Genomic DNA, 20,256 nt, shown 5'->3' on the forward strand with positions numbered 1-20,256 from the left:
TCTTCTTTAAACTTTAGCAGGGGCCAAAAAGAAAATAACTTTATAAATAATTCAATGTTTACAGTTGTCTTAAAAAAACATCAGTGGGTTATAGCAGTTGTCTCGGGCTCGAACCCGTCCGATAAGTTTCAGACTAGCCAGTCTCAGACCTTAAGCCCTGGACTGCCCAGTCCGAGGCAATGCTTTGGGCCTCAGACTAGTCAAGCCGAAAAGAGCGCCTATAAGTGTCGTGAGTCAATGGAGATTGACCATGGTCTAAACCCACTCGATTGGTTCAATTCGTCATCACGATAGCTCGTCAGAAGAGAGAGAGAGAGAGAGAGAGAGAGAGAGGAAAAACCATCATTTAGAGGGGGAGGGGAAAATAAAAGGAGAAGAAGAAGAGCTGGATGGAGCTTCAGCCTAGTTTTGTGATTCCTGATTGCTTCACCATCTTAGGAAATTAACAGGAGCCCGGTTTGCCCTTTTCCCTTGTGCAGCAAAATCAAATTGGTAATTCCCCAAAATGCGATCTCTTAAATTTTACTATGTTTGTGTAGGAATTGAAATAGAAGAATTTTCCATGTTGAGACTCTGTAGTGATTAAGGCGTACCCAAGGTTACATTTCTTTAAAAGATCTTTTAATTGTTGATAAATTTCAATCCCCGTTGCCTAATCTTTCATGGTTGGTGAGTTCAGATTCTTGATAGTAAGGGTTGATTAATGATATGATCACACATATATTTGCTAAATTTGATTCCTTTTTTTTGGTGATACCAGTAACATAAGTATTTTTGAAGGGATATTTTGTACTCATAATAAGTTGAATATGAATACGTTGCTTTGTTCATCGTCTAATCGAATAATAAATTGCATTTTACCGCATGTGTTTGATGAACTTTATTTTATGATTGCCGTCGATGCGATACTCCAGTGTTGGAGGAAGTTGTTTTTATTATTGATTATCTAAGGATGTGGTCCGAACTTAGAACTAGCCGAGCATTGTAATTCACAAGCTGTTTGTTGTTGGATTATAAATGTAAAAGCTCGAAGACGATTACTTTTACATGCTAGCAATAAATGCTGTGTATTGGTAAGTACTAGTTGTTTAAGATAGAGAAGTAAGTTATGCAAGCTATTTAGATGAATGCAATCTTTTAACTTTGGGTTGATATATTTTTTTTAAATCTTTTGTCAATGGCTTGATATAATGTTTGATCTGAGTAATACAGATTACAGAAAACATGTGGTAGGTAGTGAGACGTAATATCTCGTCCCACAAAAGAGGGTGGAACTCCATGAACACCCTCCGGAGGTCTTGTTCTTCCAGGTTTGGACAAGTTTTTGGCTTGAAAGCCAGACCCTTCTTCACTTCCTGGACCAATCATGGAGAGTTTGTTAGGTCCATCACCTCATCTGCCACCACCTCCTCCCCCATTACACGTGGGATTCATGTATTTCACTGCCCTGTGCGTTCTCTCTGTCTCTCTTTTCTCCTAATATATCTATATATATATATATATATATATATAGACTCATCATGTTACTCAAGAATCAAGATTGTCTTTTAATCCGGTATGGCAATTGAACAGAAGGTCGGGTTCTGTTATTTGTAGGATGTTGTCGGGATTGTGGCAAAGTTATCTGAATGCATCGCTTCAAGAGGAGGAAACATACTTAGCGTCGACGTCTTTGTTCCCGAAAAAAAGCATGCATTTTATGCTAGAAGGTTAAGTTCTCCAGTTAACTGTGTATTTTCTTATTTAAAAACAGTTTTGAATATTAGGTGAATCTGTGTCGACGTCGTATCATGCATTTTATGCTAAACGTAATATCAGCGTCAACGTCGTTTCATACCAATGAAATTATCAGCAAGACTCAGGAGTCTTACATATATGATTAACTTGTCTTGATATTAGGTGAATCTGTTAGGTTTTGAATCTAACCAGAATACTTGGCCATAAATAGAACAACTTGTAGGGTACTAAAATCTGGTATCTATGGCAGTGAGTTTGTCTTCAACCCTGTGAGATGGCCACGGGTGGAGATGGACGAGGACTTCGAGAAACTGTCAAAGTTATTCAATGCAGAGAAATCTGTTGTACGGGTGCCTGATCTAGACCCCAAATATAAGATTGCAGTTCTTGCCTCAAAGCAGGTCATAAACTTCCAATTGAAGTGTAGCATCAAAATCTGAAACCCTTATCACATTCTTTTTTCTTTACTCTCACTTGTAAGCTATTGTCATGTCAACAGGACCATTGTTTGGTGGACTTACTACACGCATGGCAAGATGGCAGGCTTCCTGTCGATATAACCTGTGTAATAAGGTAGTATTTGATGGCTTTAATCTTTCTACAAAATTGTTTAGTTGTCTTCATCAAGCTAAGATTTCAAATGAATGACCATTACTGTCTTCGTACAGTAATCACGAGAGAGGCCCAAATACCCATGTAAATAGGTTTCTTCACAGGCATGGCATTCCGTACCATTATTTGCGGACAACTAAAGGGAATAAAAGAGAAGAAGAGATATTGAATTTGGTTCAAAATACGGATTTTATTGTCCTTGCTAGATATATGCAGGTAAGATGAACTAGTTTCTTGTTCTTTTTTAAGGTTACTTCATAATGATAAGACTACAATCACAATTTCCTCTTTAAGCAAATTTTACAGCATTTTAATTAAGATTTTGTCATCTGTTAGTAGATAAACCTCGTTCTTGACTCTTTCTTTTTGAACAATTTGATTAATATATTGAGAAAAAGGTTGTGTGGAGAACCACGCAGTGACATATTCTACTAGATTACTATATTACTACTATTCACCCAATTAAACACAAAATCATAGAACGACACTGATGTAGTCGACTTGATTCTTCTACTCCAACGATATAGCATTCCTTTGACATCTTCCTCCTTTAGGTTCATATCCAAGGTGGTCTCATTAAATTTTTTATTGTTTATATCCTTCCATATGCACCAAATTATGGCTTCCGGGATCATATTCCATAATTTCTTCCCTTTCTTCCACTTCCTGGTCAAGTCCCACTGTTCAAGTGCTTCTTCAATATGTAATGGCCGGGACAAGCTTGTTCTTTTCGATTTAAGGAAGTAATTTCAGATGCCTGAAGCAATTGAAATGAAGGAACAGGTGGGCTGCCGTCTCTTCTTCGACCTCACACATTATGCATCTGTTTGTGAATTGAAAACCCCTACTGTTTAATTGATCCAGTATGGGGATTTTGTGCAACCGCGCAACCCAGATGGTAATAGTCACTCTGTGGGGATATGCTTGCTCCAAATTAAGTTGTATACTTGCAACTCTGTATCTACCAAGTTGCTGATTGATCTCTGATACAAGTTTTTCACTGATAGTGCTTCATTCTCCCCTGTTCTTCATACTCTGGAGTCCCCACTCTCCGAAGGTTTGTTTCTTATGCAGGATTTCCATTAAATTCGTGACAATGGGTATCTCCCAGTCGTTCAAGTTTCTTAGGGCCAGATCCCAACCGTCCTGTGCTGTATTGAGAACTTGGTTGACAATGGCCTCTTTTGTGTTGGTGATGGCGGATATGGCTGGAAACCTGTCTTTCAGGCTAATAGGATGGCACCATATATCATCCCAAAAACCTAATTTTCTGTCCGTTGCCCAGTTTCCATTTGGTGAGTATGTTGAATTCCTCTACTCTGCTTTGGGTTCTTCTACACACTCCGCAACCATAAGATCGTTTCTTCCTATTTCTTAACCAAATATCTTCTGAATCCCCGTACTTTTCCACTATGATGTTCCTCCACAAAGCTTCCTCCTCTGTTGTGAATCTCCATAGCCATTTAGATAGGAGTGCATTGTTCATCACTTTCAGGTTCTTCACCCCTAGTCCACCTTGCTTAATCTCTTTGCATATCTTGTTCCAAGCTACCCAATGCAGTCACTTCCTATCCACCTTATCATTCCAAAAAAAGTAGCACATTTTCTTTTCCATGCTTTTCTATATTTTGGTGGGGATGTTGAATAAGGATAGGAAGTATATTGGAAGTGCCTTCCAACCCTTCCAAGCTGATAAGATACGGTTGAACCTCTCTATCACTGGATCCGATAGCACTCAAGACCTATAGCCTTGACCCAATGACAGTCCTAGATATGAAGTAGGTAGCTTCCCCCTTTTTTTTCTGAAAATTAGAATGAATATATTAAAGAAAGAAAACTATGTACAAGGAAGTAGGATACTTAGGATAATGTCTCACATCATCCATGTATCCCACTGAATAACAACATCAAGATAAGATACATTCTTAAATTTGTCTATTCTCCTAATCCAAGCAAAGATGGTTCCTTTAATATCTTCAATATCGACTGAATAGTTGAGGTTCTTTTCCTTGAAAATCTTATTGTTCCTGTCGTTCCATATACTCCATATGATTGCTGCCGGAACAAGTTGCCAAACCTCTCTTCTGTCCTTCCTTTTATATAGTCCATCCCATTGGGTAATCATATGGTTAATGGAGTTGGGGGTGCACCATTGGGCTCCCATGGACTTAATGAAGAAGCTCCATAAGTTAGATGCCACCTTACAATGAAGGAACAGGTGCTCCATCGATTCTTCCTCTTGTTTGCAAAGGATGCATCTGTTGGGGATCTGGAATCCTCTCCTTTTCAGGACATCCACTGTGGGAACTTTGCGAACCAGAATTGCCCACATAAAGAATCCTACTCTAGGAGGTAGGGTTTTGAGCCATGCGTATTTTGAGGCGTACGGCTCAAGCAGCGTCTCATCTTTATCCATTCTTTTATAGCAGTTCGAGACTGATAGGGGTTCTTTCTCCTCGAAGCGCCATACTCGCGTATCCGGACCTTCCCCCATGCTCACATCTTGGAGAACTTGCAGTAGGTGAACATACTGTTGGAGCTCCCAATCGTTTAAGTTCCTTCTGATTGTGATGTCCCAAGCTCTAATATTGTTGTTGAAAACATCTGCCACAGTAGCTTTTGGTCTCATAACAGCCTATAAATGTCAGGGAAGGTAGCTTCCCCCCTTGACAGTGAAGTGCATTGATAAACTCTGTTTTGGGAGGGGTTGTACTGCTGTGATTAACCAAATAGGAACGATTTATTGTAGTTCACCTTTAACCCCAACGCCAGCTCTTACCATACAAGAATGTGTTTCAATTGTTGCAGCTGGCTTATATTCTCATCCACAAAGAAATGTGTATCATCCGCAGACTGAAGGTGATTGATGGGGGTGCCATTTGTTTTTGTTCTGAATCCTTCTACTTATCCTATTTCCTCAGCCTTTTGCATACAACAGCTCAATACTTCAGCCACCAAGCGAAAGATCATGGGGGGCAGTGAATCACCTCTGCGTATACCTCTTGAACTCTGAAAACGGGGGATGAAATCCCATTTATAAGGAGCAAGAAAGTTGCCGAATATGCAGCCATAGATCCAACTTCTCCTTTTATAACTAAACCCCATCTTTTCCATGATTTGATATAAGAAGTCCCAACTAATTCTGTAGTAGCCTTTCTGCAAGTCTACTTTGAAGAGAATACCACGTTCTCTGTTCTTGATCCTTGAGGCTATAAGCTCATTTGCCACTAAGACCACGTCCAACATTTGTCTCCCTTGCACAAAGGCCCCTTGGAAAAGAGATATCACCTCACTGATGACTTTGGACAGTCTGTTAGCCAAGATCTTGGATATAATCTTGTATGGCCTCCTACTGAATTAATGAATCTGAAATCTGCAGACTTCTCTGATTTCGATTTTTTGGCAATGAGTATAAAAAAGGTCTGGTTTAGCCTCCATCGCAGATTGGCTGTCTCGAAGAACTCCGCTATTGTGGATAACATCTCTACTTTAATGATGTTCCAGCAGTGTTAATAAAAAGCGGTGCCTTGTCCAAAGCTAGGCTCTCCAATGCTCCCACTACTTCCTCTCTGTGCATGGAGCCTCCAAAACGACATCTTGACCTTGAGGTAAAAACTTAGTTTGCATATTCTCTATACCCGGTCGCCAATAGTGTGGTTATTTATAGAGATTGATGAAATAGTCCACTGCTGCCTTCTCGATCTCATAAATCTCTGGTAGCACCTTGGCTTCAACCATGTCAGAGCTAATCCTATTGTTTCTAGCTCTGCAGTTGATGATTTTGTGGAAATATGCAGTGTTCTTATCCCCTGCTGCTAGCTATTGGACTCTTGATTTTTGTCCAAGGCTCACTTCTTGATCATTCATAAGCTTATGGAGTTTCAATCGCAACTCCTTCCGGTTAGCTATTTCCTGTTGCGAGAGATTGGTGCTTTCCTCCTTCCGATTAGCTATTTTTTGCTGCGAGAGATTGGTGCTTTCCTCCTTCCTGTCCAAATCTAGGATTTCCTTTTGCGTGTTGCTAATGTTGGTGTTGAAAGCACGAAACTTGTTTCTAGACCAAGGTTTCAGTTTCTCTTTCAGATATTGAAGTTTATTCCAGAGTCTCTTGCCATTGGTGAATGTTCGAAAATGCGGTTTTAAGCCTCGAAGCGGTGGGCTCTCAAAAAGCGAAGCGGTGCCTCGAAGCGTATGCCTCGACGCGTAAAATACGTAATTTTATATATATATAGAAAAATAATTTCAAAGAGTGTAAAAACATAACATGACATAGTTTTACTACCAATTTACCATGATATAAAGTCTCAATTCGGTTGGGTTACGCATAGTTTTACTACCAAGTTACCATGATATAAAGATACAAGTGTAGGAGCAAGAAATTGATGGCCAAAGCGTGCAACTCGATTCGATTGGGTTACGCATCGAAGCGAAGCGCGCCTCGATGCGTCCGCTTCAATCGCTTTTTCAAACATTTGGTGCTATCTACTGGTCCTTCCTTCCACCACTCCTTCACCTTAGTTTTGAATTCTGGGCCGTGCATCCAAATTTCCTCAAGGCAGAATGGTGGAGGGTTGTGGGGCTCTATCTCAGTTCTCAGTAGGATAGGGGGATGGTCTGAGGTAGGCTTAGGTAGTACCAGTTGCTCCACCAATGGAAATTTAACTTCCCTCTCCTGGTTGACAAGGAATCTGTCCAGAGGCACATCACTGGATCGTCCTGGTTGACAAGGAATGGAAATTCCTTGTTTTGGAAGCATATTGTTCCGACTGATCCATTCATCAAATTGCTTCATGCTGGATGTTATTTTCGTACCATGCCTCTTTTCATGTATGAGTCTCACGACGTTGAAATCTCCTCCAACGCACCATGGAAAGATTCCAAATGTTGGCAATGTCATCCAACTCTTCCCATGGTTCCTTTCTTTTTTCTTCGAGAGAAGGGCCATAGACTCCAGTTAACAACCAAATAAAATGGTCTACTTTGTTCATCAACACAAAAGAGATACAAAAAGTGCCTAAGCAGCGATCAATAGCAGATACTAAATCTGGATTTCAGACACAAAATACCATTAGACGCCCCCACAGAAGGGATGGCGTCCCAGGAGCACACTGTTCTACCCCAAATTCTTCTAACAGTGGCCAGAGACATTGACATCATTTTTAATCCTTGAACACACGAAAAGGTAACAGAAAAATCCTTAACGAACTTCCTCATAGCTAACTGCTTGGCTGGAATGCCAAGTCCCCTGACGTTCCAGATTAGAATACTTAATTACATTTTCTGTCGACATCCCTAAGATTAGAAGTAGACTTAGCCTTCTTTAGATTGCTGGGTTTATCTCTCATACGCCGTTCCAAACTCTTGAGTTCTCTGAAGACTCTGGATGATCTCTTCATCTCAGCAGTGTTGCTGGTGCCACCTTTTTCTGATTGTAGTGCTATAGCAACCCCAACTTTTTCTGTCTGCCCTGATGACTAGCTCTTTTCACTGAGGTGTTGCCATCTGAGGGGCAAGAGCCTGAATGGGCTTGATCAGTAATGGACCCTCCTCACGAGTTTCGTTTGGTTCCTCCGTATCAAGGGTAATACCTTCTGCCTTGACGAGTTGCAACACTTATTTGCTATCTGTTCCCATGATGAAGTCTAGTTCTTCCCCTGTTTTGATGAGTTCCTGCATGTTGGTATTATCCTTCAAAGGAGAAAGAACTGGGAAAGAAGTTTCTATACCACTGTCAGTGGGATTAGCAGGGACCAGAGGATCATCCGATCGTTGGGATGGGTCTCCTTTCTCCAACGTCCAAACTTTTCTACCACCAAAAGATTTCTTTAGTCTTCTCTTTCTAGTGTATCCTTTTACCTTTGACCACTTGTTGACACTGTTCACGAACGTAGTCATAGCTTCCATCAGTTCATCTCTTATCTCAATGGCACCCATCTCAGGCATGGCAGCGATCTTCTGCTTGATATCCTTAGGATTAATGACGCCACATTTACCTTTACCTTGGACTTTTATGCTGTCATCACTGTCTAAAGTACTGGTAGCATGTATGCCGATTGAGTTGTAAAGGTGCATTAATGTATTTTCCTACGATTTTTTCTCATCTTCTGAGTTTAACTTCATATCTGACAGCCTCTTCTTTTCAGAGTTCAAAATTTATCCTTAAGCAATTCTATTATATGTGATCCAACTCGATGCTCTAATAGATTATTAATGAATCCCAAAAGCATTTGTTCTGGCATCCTATTTCATTTTCAGCTGCCCAAACTAGTATCTTCAAATACAAACCTAACTTTTCAAGAGATCATTTTCTCTTAGTTGATTAATTACTGGAGTTTTCTAATCTAGATTAAAGTATAATGATATGATCTCTTATTTATATTAAAAGGATCACATTGAATATCAATAAATTTGAGAAGTCACTACACAGAAAACCTCACTATCCAAAAAGGTATAGATATCCGAATTTGATAAGAGAAAATCGTCAAATATAAACAAGTTCGAATAGGATTTCAAATATCTAGGATTCCTTGACAGGCTCATTTTAAGAAGGTGCTCCTTGCTGTAATCAGGTAGCACGGCATGTCCTTCTGGACAACCCTCAAATCACGTAATGCTTCTATAAGCCAGGGTGAGCCCCTTTTCCCAGACATAAAGGGAAAAATCAATTCCTGACTGTTGCCAACACACAAGTCGATTTCTAAATTGCTCAATTGCCAGTTTAGCTTGCTTAGTATATTGTTTTGATACTACTATTATCTTAATCATTGTCATCGTACTATTTGAGGTGGATAAACTAGTTGAAACCAAAGCTATTTACCCATCATTGCTTAATGAGGTTTCATCCAATGAATGAAGCCGGCTGCTTTAAGTGTTGAATCTATGTGATTCTATATCTTTGCAGATATTATCGGGGAAGTTCTTGGAGAGTTACGGGAAAGATATTATCAACATTCATCATGGTCTTTTGCCGTCATTTAAGGGTGGGAATCCTTCTAAGCAGGTGTAGTATTTTTACCTATTCTCGTAGTTATGATACAACATTTTGACAATGCATGTTTTCTGAATCAGAGTTCTGATTAATACTAAAAGAGAAAAAAATGAAATTCACAGGCATTTGATGCCGGTGTTAAACTGATCGGAGCTACTACTCATTTTGTAACTGAAGAACTTGATTCTGGTGCAATTATCGAGCAGATGGTAATATTCCTGTCCATTTTTGCAATTTTCTTTTCTCTTGCTCGGCACTGGATTATTATACGTTTTCCACTTCCCGTCACTTAAAGCTTTATGTCACCCTAGCAAATCTCATGGGACCAATGAGCTGATGCATTATCTCTTTATCGTAAAATACTTCAATGCGTTTTCTGAGTCTAAACTGCAAGTGTTCCCAAAATGATTGGGGTTGACAAGAGAGGGAAAGGGCTAAATGTGCAAATATACATGTTTTAGGGACTAAATCTGGACATAGAATTTTCGTCACTTTGCACATTTAGTCCCCTAAATCTGTCTCTTCACATTTAGCCATGTTTTCTCCCTCTGTTCTTCTGCTATAATCCTTTTGATTAGACAGGGGTGCCCCTCAATCAAAGAACGAAGACCCTTCTCTGATCGAAGGGAATAGCCATTCGATCAGAATTTCCCTTCTTTGATCGAAGGGAGCAACCGTTTGATTAGATCTGATCTAATGATGTTCACAAACGGGATAAGTTTTTCTTAAAATACAGACTTCAGGAGGAATAAGATGATGGTTGTGTTGTGTCGGGGGTGATAGAGATGAAGACTTGTTTATTTATTAAGAAATTTGGCAAAAACTCCTTATAATATTTTGCTTTGGTGAAAAAGGGTCAGTTAATTTGTTCTAGTCTTCAGCTCCCTAGGAATTTTGTAATTTACAACTAGTTGTAAGAGAGTTCCAACTGATTGCAAGAGGTTTCCAACTGATCGCAAGAGGTTTCCAACTGATTGCAAGAGGTTTGCAACTACTTGCAGAAGGGTTGCAGTTGATTACAAAAGGGTCGCCACTGCTTGCAAAAGGGTTGCAAAAAAATTTCAGATTTTAACTGAACAAATTACAAATATTGGGATTTTTAACCAAACAAAATACAAATGTACATATTTTTTCTTAAGATATTCATTTATTTATTAGGTCCTTCATTTATTAGGTGCTTCATCTATGTTGCCCCCATTTAGTTTGACAATAAGCCTTCCATCCACATAGAATTATAATTTCCCTCTAAGTTTCTGTACGAATAAGAAATTCGTCTGGCCATGCGACCTTGTTCATGCTTGTCGCCTTTAAGATAAAAAACTAACTCTTGTTGGGATGTGGTTGCTCCAAATATACTTGTTGCAATTGTCTTGAATCTGACGAAATATCATCATCTTCTTTGATCTTCTAAATTCTTTATCTTCTTCAAAAGAAGGAATTGAGAAGCGATTATATTTAAAAGGTTCGCCAAGCCATCTATCTCTCAATCATTCAAGTTCCTTCTTAGACGGAGATTCCAAGATGGGTGTTCTTCGTCTATGCGGAATGATCAGAAACCAGTCGATCTCTCTTGGAGCCTATATAGATAGGTTTGGGGATAAATCTTTCAGAGTGTCAGCTATTCATTTATCTAGCCAGAAGCCTGTTCGTTACCACTTTGATCTCGGAGATTTTCAAGAAAGAACTCTACCTGTTATAGATTCATCTCCACACCAGGGGGTAGACCCGCCTTCGAGGCCAGTGGGGGCACTTGTGAGCATAACCCAAGTGGTTTTCCTTCAAGGAATCTAAAGGCGCCTCCTAGTATAGCTATAAGCACTAGTTTCCCTTTAATGCTCATACAAAAATCCACCGCCTGTCCAAACATCAACGAATAGATGTTGCCCACTTTATTTTCCAGCCCAGTCCCCAAGCTTGTAACATGACGTCCACGTTAAACTATATGAAGCGTTAATCCCATTATTAGCTCTCAATTCGGCCAAATGGAAAATTTAGCCTCTCATTGCTGACCTAGTAGAAAATTTGCCTCCTATGTTTGTCCAAATAACAAATTGGGTCTTCAAACGATCATATCTGTCATTAAAGTGTTAAAATTGTTTTCCTCCTTCCGTTTACCCCTTTCCCGAGTTTAATTTTCACCCTAGGCCATGTTTGGTGCGTGGGAATCACGTGGCAATGGAATGTGATTCCTTGGAATCACAATACTGATTATTGTTTGGCCCGCGGGAATGCAGATGGAATCTTATTCCTCCGCGAATGAGATTCCCCCTAAATGTGGTAAACAACGTACCCACAGAGGGGGTGGGTTTGTGATTCTAACTCAGGAATGATTTGTTTTAAAATTTATAGACAAAATTATCCTTAATAAAATATTATAACGACTAATATTAAAATTGTCCTTTACATAATATCACAACTAATAAAATATTATAACTCTCTCCTTTGTTCATTCCAGCCAATTTCGTAACGTTTAAAGAGAAAAAAAATTTAGCCGAGACCTTTATGTATTTTGAATAAATTTTTATATGCTACTTAAATTTGAATATTTATGGTTAAAATATTTTACAAATTTGACGTATAAGTTATGTAGTTCAAGTAAAAGGATATAACATGACTTTTACAAGAATTTACATTCCTATTCCTATATGAACAAAACCATGTTAGGATTGTATTAGGAGTCAAATTCCTATTCCTAATCAAATCAAACATAAAACTAAAATATTTTGATTCCCAGGAATCGCGTTACGCGAATGGTATTCCCAAGGAATCACATTCGATTCCTGCGCGCCAAACATGAGCTGAGAGTGTAAGAAGAAAGAGAAGAAAGTGACGGAATTGAAATAATTTTTGATATACTATTACTAAAAAGTGCCCACATAAAGAAAATTCTTTGGCCCGCCTCTGCTCCACAGTAGTATACCGTGGGTGCCTTAGGTTGAAGGGTAATCTGTTCTAGCCTGACTTCTCGCATACATTTAAGTGATGATTATTCTTCCGAAAGCTTGTTTCTCCTTACCGAATCTCCATAACGAGTTATTAAGAAAGGTATAAATCATCTTTCTTAGCTCCTTGATTCCCATACCAGCAGCTAAGATTGGCCAACAAATAGATCCTAAGCAACCCAATGCATTCTCTTGACATCCTCTTTGTCATCCCACAGAAAATCTCTCATCTTTTTTTGTAATAATATTCATGTTTTTCACTGGAATTGAGAAAAGAGATAGAAAAAGTGATAACTTTCTAAGCGGAGGGCTGTTCAGTAATTTTTTCGAGAATGGAGGCCTTTGATCTGTCCTTTTGCCCTAAAGGCAAGCCTAAGTAGGTAGTTGGCAAAGTTCCAACAGAGCACCCAAATGAAAAGGCGAGATCCTCAATGTCTTCAACCTCTGTCTGCAATCACACAACTTCTCGAGACCTTAAGCCACATGGCAGATTTCTACATATCTTTAGATTCCTTAGTTCCCGCATTTGGTTCTTTTCTGCCTTAAAAATAAAATAAAATAAAGATATCATCCGCGAACTGGATGTGTGAAATAGATATGATCGTACCATGTCAAGCCACATTTGTTTTTGCATGTCACCGTCAAGTAAGATGTTCAGATCAGATAGAATAAACACAGTCAGAAACTAGCAACAAAGGTTTGCAAATTATTTTACTTCATGCATATATGAAATATTTAGTTTTGTGGTAGGAGATGACGGGATCATTCCTTCTAAACAATCACCATACTTAATAGTTAATGGCATTTGATTTGGTAGAAGGAACTAGTGAAGTTTTAGGCCCGAAGCCCTAACAGTTATCGATTTTGTCATTTCTTTTGCAACACAGGCCCAAACACAATAGGTACCAACTTTTGTTCTTGTGGATGCTTCACGATCTCACCCAAAACGCTTCAACACTTGCTAAGTTTGAACTATAGCCTAGTCTCCCAGACGTTCCCCTGAAATGTGGGGATATTATATGAAGTACTCTAGTTTCTGAAAAAGATTTGTTTTTTGTTGTCTACGAGATCTATCTACTTCCGCAAGTAAACTGAGTATTTAACACAATTGTGCATGTCGAATTTGAAATTGGGTGTTTTTCTCTATCTGCAGGTTGAGAGGGTGTCACACCGAGATAACTTACAGAGTTTTGTTCAGAAATCAGAGAGCCTTGAGAAACAATGTCTCTCCAAGGCAATAAAATCTTACTGCGAGCTCCGTGTGCTACCTTACGAGGAAACGAAGACCGTTGTTTTCTGATTTGGAGCACTATCAAAGGATTCAAGTTCATGTTTTAGAGAAGAGCGACAGGTACCGGTATTTCCAATCAATACATTGCCCGTCAAGAAAAATTGCTCATTTGGTTCTGCTTCTATAACTAACCTTAACAAAGGAATAAGAAGGCCTAATCAATTGGGTATTTAGGAGGTGGCAATAACAAATATGGGGTCATCGAAAATTACTAATGTTATGCTTTTCTCATCTTCGTTTATTTATTTAAAGATGTTAAGATTCAATATTACTTTTTATTTGCAGCTAAAGTTCAATCAATAGCTTTTAAAATGCAAGTCTAAATATGGTGAAAGTTGTTGTAATTTAATAAACCAGAGAAGAGATTGAGAGATCAGAAATATAAATAAATTTCCATTACTTAAATCCAATTCATTGTCATATGTAATAACCAGGCCACTGTGCTTTTTATCTTAATTCTTGTTATACCCTAAAAGGATGGATGAAAGGCTTTATATAGTGTTAAATACATGGATGGAATCACCCGCCATGAGACACCTCGTATGGTTGAGTTTTTTTACACATTAAGGAACTTTAATTCGTTCAACAAAAAAAAGGAACTTTAACTCGGTCAAAATCATGAAATTGTATTGCACCCTACATGATCCAACCAAAGACAGTCTTTGTGCTAAAAGCACTCCTTTTGAAGCCACCCAAATAGAATAAGACCACCACAAAAACTTTAAGGGCAGCTACACATGCCCTCCTTGGATGACCATCACTTGAGGGAAAAAAAACTTTGTGGGCAGCCACAAATACCCCTCCTGGATGACCATAACTAAAAAAACTTTGTGGGCAGCCACAAATACCCCTCTTGGATGACCATAACTTGAAACCTTCACATGATAATAGTCTCTCTTGATAAATATCTTATCTAAGGTTGATGTAGTCATCATCAGATCATTCACAGATCGCATTCCAATGCCTTGTACGAGTTTTCTGAATGTGTAGTAGGCAAAGACTTGGTAAACAAGTCAACATAATTATCACATGATTTTATCTTCTGAATATCAATTTCACCATTCTTCTGTAGATGGTGTGAAAAAACAACTTAAGTGAAATGTGTTTCGTTCTGTCACCTTTAATATATCCTCATTTGATTTGAGTAGCGCAAGCTACATTGTCTCCATATATTAAAGTTGATGATTTCGTAACTGAAAGACGATCACCTGACCTCCTAATGTGACAAACAATAGACCGTAACCAAACACATTCTCTAGTAGTTTCATGCAGAGCAATAATTTTTAAATGATTAGAAGATGTAGCTGGCATACTCTGTTTACACGACCGTCATGAGAAAGTTGTGCTCTTCTGATGGTAAGAACATAGTCAGTTTGTCAAATATCTTTATATGGATCAGAGGGACATCTAACATCAACATATCCTATTATTTGTGAATAATTAGATGGAGTATTTGAGTAAAGTAACCCCATGTTCGTAGTTCCTCGAAGATATCGAAGAATTTGTTGCACCCATCAAGTGTCTTTTTGTTAGTGTCGAGCTGAATCTAGCTAGTAAGTTTACTACACAAGGAATATAAGGTCTGGTACATTGAGCTAAATATAATACGACACCAATTGCACTTAAATATGATACTTTTGGACTAAGGAGTGTTTCACCTTCTTCCTTCGGACGAAGTGGGTATTTCATAATATCAAGTGTTTCAACAACCGTATGAGTACTGAGCGGGACGTACATTGTCCATGTCAAATCGATTTAAACTTTCTCAGTATATGACTTTTGATTGACAAGTACACCGTTACTATTTCTTCCAATTTGTAAACTAATGCAGAATTTTATTTTTCCGAGATCTTTCATCTCGAATTTTTTCTTTAAATAGTTCGTAGCCTTACAAACATCTTCAATTGCCCTTATAAGGTTGATGTCATCAGCATATATTGCAATGATAGAAAATCAAGTATGTCTTCTTAATAAAAAACACATACACGAATAAGATCATTTACATATTCTTCTCTGATTAAATATTCACTTAGGCGATAGTACCACATATAATATTTATGTTGTTGGGTCTGGAGTTGACTCGTTATTTCTGGGGAGCATGGTTGTTAGACCGTCTTTATTGGGTTGTATAGTGAATGCACAATTGGTGATGAGTGGTGTGTAAAAGCAGATTTCTTTAATGCAAGAGTTCATTATAAGGCAAAACGGAGGATTCAGATATCGATCGGAATTATTATACTGACACATCTAATGTTGAGACGGGATATACTAGATAAGGCACACCGAAGCAAGTACACTGTTCACACTGGTGGTAACAAGATGTACAAATCGAGGGAAATTATTTATACCGACACATCTAGAGTTGAGACTGGATATACTAGATAAGGTACACCGAAGCAAGTACACTGTTCACCCTGGTGGTAACAAGATGTACAAAGACTTAAAAGAGGCAATTTTGGTGGTCAGGGATGAAGAGATATATTGCTGAAGATGTGAGGAAGTGTAATGTGTCAGATGGTCAAAGTAGAAAATCGACATCCATTAGGACTCTTAGAACCGTGGCCTATTGGAGAGTGGAAATGGGAGAATATATCGATGGACTTCATCACGGGTTTACTGCGTCTCAGTCAAGGCTTTGACGCCATTTGGGTGATAGTTGATAGACTGACTAAGTCGGTTCACTTGCTACCAGTGAAGATGATAGATAATGGAGATCGTTTGACACAACTTTATATCAAGGAGATGGTCAGTTGCACGGAGTTCTAGGGTCAGATAGGGATTCATCCTTTACTTCTCGGTCTTGAATGATTGTTCAGGCTTCTATGGGCACATCTTTACACTTTAGCATGAATTTTCACCCTCAGATCGATAGGTAGATAGAGAGAGTTAACAGAGTACTCGAGGATATGTTATGATGCTCAATACCATATCTTAGTGGTAGTTGGCAAGATCACTTGCCTTTGGTGGAGTATAGTAGTTACCAATCTAGTATTGGCATGTCACTTTTCGAGGCATTATAGGGGTAACCTTGTCGATCAACATTGGGTTGGACAGAGATAGGAGATCGAAACTAGAAGGACCAAAGGTGATTTGAGACACTTTAAAGAAGATTGTATTGGTTCTGAGAAGGCTCTAAGCAACTCAAAGTTGTCAGAAGAATTCTGCTGACAAGTGACAGAAGGGTTTTGAGTTTACTGTCAGAGATGAGGTCTTGTTGAAGATGTCACCTATAAAAGGTGTTTTAAGTTTCGATAAGAAAGGAAAGTTGGCTCACAGATACATGGGACCTTTCAGGATGGTTGAGAAGGTGGCCAAGTAGCCTATCGCCTTGACTTGCCTGCAAGTTTGGCAGGAAAGCACAATGTATTCCACATTTCGATGCTTCGCAAGCACGTGACAGATGGGGATCAACTTTCAGTCATTGACTACCATGATTTCGAGCTCCAACCAGATGCTTCATATGAAGAAAACCAATTCGCATCCTTGACCGTACATAACATATTTTTTTACCATAAAGACTATTCCCATGGTCAAGGTTCAATGGCTCATCACAAAGTTAAGGAAGTTACTTGGGAGTGTGAGAATGATATGCAGCTTGTTATCCCCATCTTTTCCTCTGCTCAGGTACATACATTTTCGATGATGAAATTTCCTTTAGGTGAAGAGATTATAACATCCCCAACTTTAAGTGCGGTGGAAATAAAAATCTCTTTTAAAACCCTCCCTAAACCCTACACCCACATCACCTCTCTTTTTTTCTTTTCTTTTTGGCATCAACTGAGTGATAGAGAGAGAGAGGACGATTTAAGTGTTCTAAAGATAATTTTTTCTAGAAGAAGCGGAAGGAGGGGATTGAAACTTGGTGATCCTTCTTCGTTGGTTCTTGCGTGGGATTTGCTTTGTGAGGATTAACGGTAGGAACCTATCTTCCTATGTCTTGAATATCCATTTTCATAGAGAAATCAAAGCAATTAGCGACACCATAAAACCCTATACTTGGTATTATTCGAATCTAAATTAGGGTTCATGAAATAAATACACATTAGGACGTAGTGAATAAATCACTTTATAAAATCAGAATTTTTCGGACAATATGTACATATATATATATGCTAATTGTTTAAGAAATTTGTCGTAATGATGTAGATAATGAACCGTATAAACTCTATTATCATACTCATGCCATATTCATGTATAGGACTTTAATTTAGTACAAAGATAAGAAAATTCAGCAAGTATTGAATAGATAATTATGACTTAAAGCCCCATTTTTTTCAAAATTTACGTGTACACCTCTTGTAATTAGATGTTTTTACTAATATACAAAATTCTTTATATAGATGCATGAGTATGTGATAAAATTCAGCATGCTATGAGAATGCAAGTTGTCGTTATACGTAAGTCACTACTTGCCTAATATATTGTATGAAACTAGTAGTTCCTAATGACATAGTGACCAACATGATTCAGATATATTATGTTATAGTGTGATAATATTATGTGAGGTGATGTGATGGGGTTGGTGGAAGGTTGTGTGAGTTTGGTGGTTGGTTCGGCCCTCTCAACCAATTATTTGTTGCAACGACCGACAGGGGCGGCCCAAGTTGATTTGAGGCCCAAAGCCAATTTAAAAATGGGGGCCCTTTTAGGTACATAAGGAAAAGTACAATACAAAAAATTTCATCTTGCTTGAAGGCGTTTTCGATCCTCTGCCTATCACCATAGACATTTAGCTCCAACCAACTGAGCTATAGGTTGTTTTTTATCCAAAGTCTAGTTCTAATTTTATCTACTTAGTTGGACAAGCCTATTGAACTTCAAAGTAAGAGGCCCTCAAGTATGTCGGGGCCCAAAGCAGCCGCTTTGGCTGCTTTGGGCCTGGGCCGCCCCTGACGACCGACAAGTTCGCATAGTAAGGCGTACTAAGGGATGAGCTAGGTATGGAGCGTATGGGGTGGACGCGAACACAAGGATAGCTCTGTGGACTACACTCTCATATAACGAGGATTATGGCGAGGGTTCGATAAAGGATTTGATTACCTTGGTGGATACCAACTTATCATATCATTTTTGGTTGCTTGTTACAAGTGTGATTTCCTTAATTATAATTGCCATAGCTTAAAGTTGTCTATTTGTCTTGATATATCTTGAAATTGTGTATCAAGGCTTTAGGTATTCCAAAATCTACTTGTTGGGTTCTGAACCAACCTATTGTTTCTCCAGACAAGGAAAATCAAGAAGTGTCACCTGCTTAAGTCTTAGTTAGCCTTTAGAAAATTTCGTATCAGTTCTTTATTTCAGTAGGTAGTTTTTAGGAGTTTCATTTGCTGGATAGTTGTTCCATTTATTTCTTTATTTATTCTTTTCTTCCGACCCACGTGTCAATGACTTAGAGACAAAATTTCAATTTAAAAGACTTAATAAAGTTTCATTTAGTTGATTTATTATTTACTTATTGGCTTCATATTTGATGTTATTATCTCTTCGGATGAGTACATTGACTATGTTTACTGTTCCGCAGAGAGATGCTTTAGGTTTTAAGGTTTTCATTGGGGGTGACGTGGAAATCGGGGCTTGGGGCGCTACAAAACTCAAGCAGGGTTCAGGACAGAGCTGACTCGGATCCAGTTTTATGGTAGTCTATTGACCAACACAGGGTTCAAGGTGCTTAAGAGATTCATGCCGACTTCCATACAATCTCTCCGAGTAGAGTTGAGTTCAGGTGGTGGAGCTTTTGTCCAATCCACCCCCTGGTGACTCTATCAAGGGTTTGTTCATTGGGCATGCGTGTGTCGGCACGTGTAGCATAAATTAATATGTTGACTTCTTGACCGGTCAAAGTTGACAGAAGAATTATAGAATAAAATTACAACAAAATTTCATCGAAGAACGCTAGAAGACAAACAATTTCATCAATATATATGAATAAAGCATTACTTCTAAACTTTAAAATGTTAAAGATAACCTCCATCAATGGGGGAGGAGTAATTTTGGGAATTTGGACCGACGTATTTCAGTGCTTAAATCTCAATTGGTTAGAGTATAATCACAGCCAATTACTAACGAGACTCTGCATCAAGAATCTAAAATCCAAGAAGATTTATTACATATTGAGGAATCTCATCGAACACGACTTGAACAAAGGAATCGCCAATTTTGGGCCCCTTAATGGGGATAGGAACACTAAGGCCTATCATGTGGCAATTTCAAGCAGACGAAGGAAGAATCGTATTCAATATATTGTGAACAACCATAATGTTAATATAACAGACGAACGGGCGATTGCAGACACCCTGATTGCTCACTTTCAGAATGTGTTCCGATCAGAACAGACGGTACCTACCCCAGCCGAAGTCTTATCTGCTTACAAGCAAATACCACCGGATTACATCCAAGTCATATCGGGTATACCTACGACGAAAGAGATTAAAAAGGTCATTTTTCACATGGGTGGTCTTAAGAGCCCGGGCCCAGACGGACTTCCTTGTATCTTCTATCATACTGGCTGGAATATTATAGGCCCTGAAATTATTGATTGTATTCAGACTGCTTTCCGAACAAGTAATTTTCCACACTCGATTAATGAAACCAATCTGGTTTTAATCCCTAAAACTGACCATCCAAAGACTTCAACCGATTACCTTCTGATTGCATTATGTAACACTATTTATAAATTCATCTCAAAG

The 20,256-nt window shown here is 38.6% G+C and overlaps 1 protein-coding gene across 6 annotated transcripts; it reads left to right on the forward strand.

Moving 5' to 3' along the window:
* Positions 1 to 252: 252 nt before the first annotated feature.
* Positions 253 to 13,980, forward strand: LOC147557567 (formyltetrahydrofolate deformylase 2, mitochondrial-like). Of its 6 annotated transcripts, none has more exons than XM_086658378.1 (9): positions 253 to 492; positions 1,213 to 1,449; positions 1,597 to 1,709; positions 1,988 to 2,138; positions 2,237 to 2,310; positions 2,406 to 2,565; positions 9,251 to 9,349; positions 9,460 to 9,546; positions 13,433 to 13,980. In XM_086658378.1, the coding sequence occupies exons 2-9, from the start codon at positions 1,279 to 1,281 to the stop codon at positions 13,577 to 13,579; spliced, it is 1,002 nt and encodes a 333-aa protein (XP_086514504.1). In that variant the 5' UTR covers positions 253 to 492; positions 1,213 to 1,278; the 3' UTR covers positions 13,580 to 13,980. The 6 variants fall into 6 exon arrangements, with proteins under 6 accessions (XP_086514504.1, XP_086514505.1, XP_086514507.1 ...); XM_086658379.1 differs by having other exon boundaries at positions 298 to 492; positions 1,100 to 1,449; XM_086658381.1 differs by having other exon boundaries at positions 298 to 492; positions 2,454 to 2,565.
* Positions 13,981 to 20,256: the final 6,276 nt, after the last annotated feature.

This window comes from Eschscholzia californica, unplaced genomic scaffold (assembly GCF_041429995.1).
Source record: "Eschscholzia californica isolate CP2 unplaced genomic scaffold, dmEscCali1.0.p SCAF_2, whole genome shotgun sequence".
In the NCBI taxonomy this organism is placed as follows: Eukaryota; Viridiplantae; Streptophyta; class Magnoliopsida; order Ranunculales; family Papaveraceae; genus Eschscholzia; species Eschscholzia californica.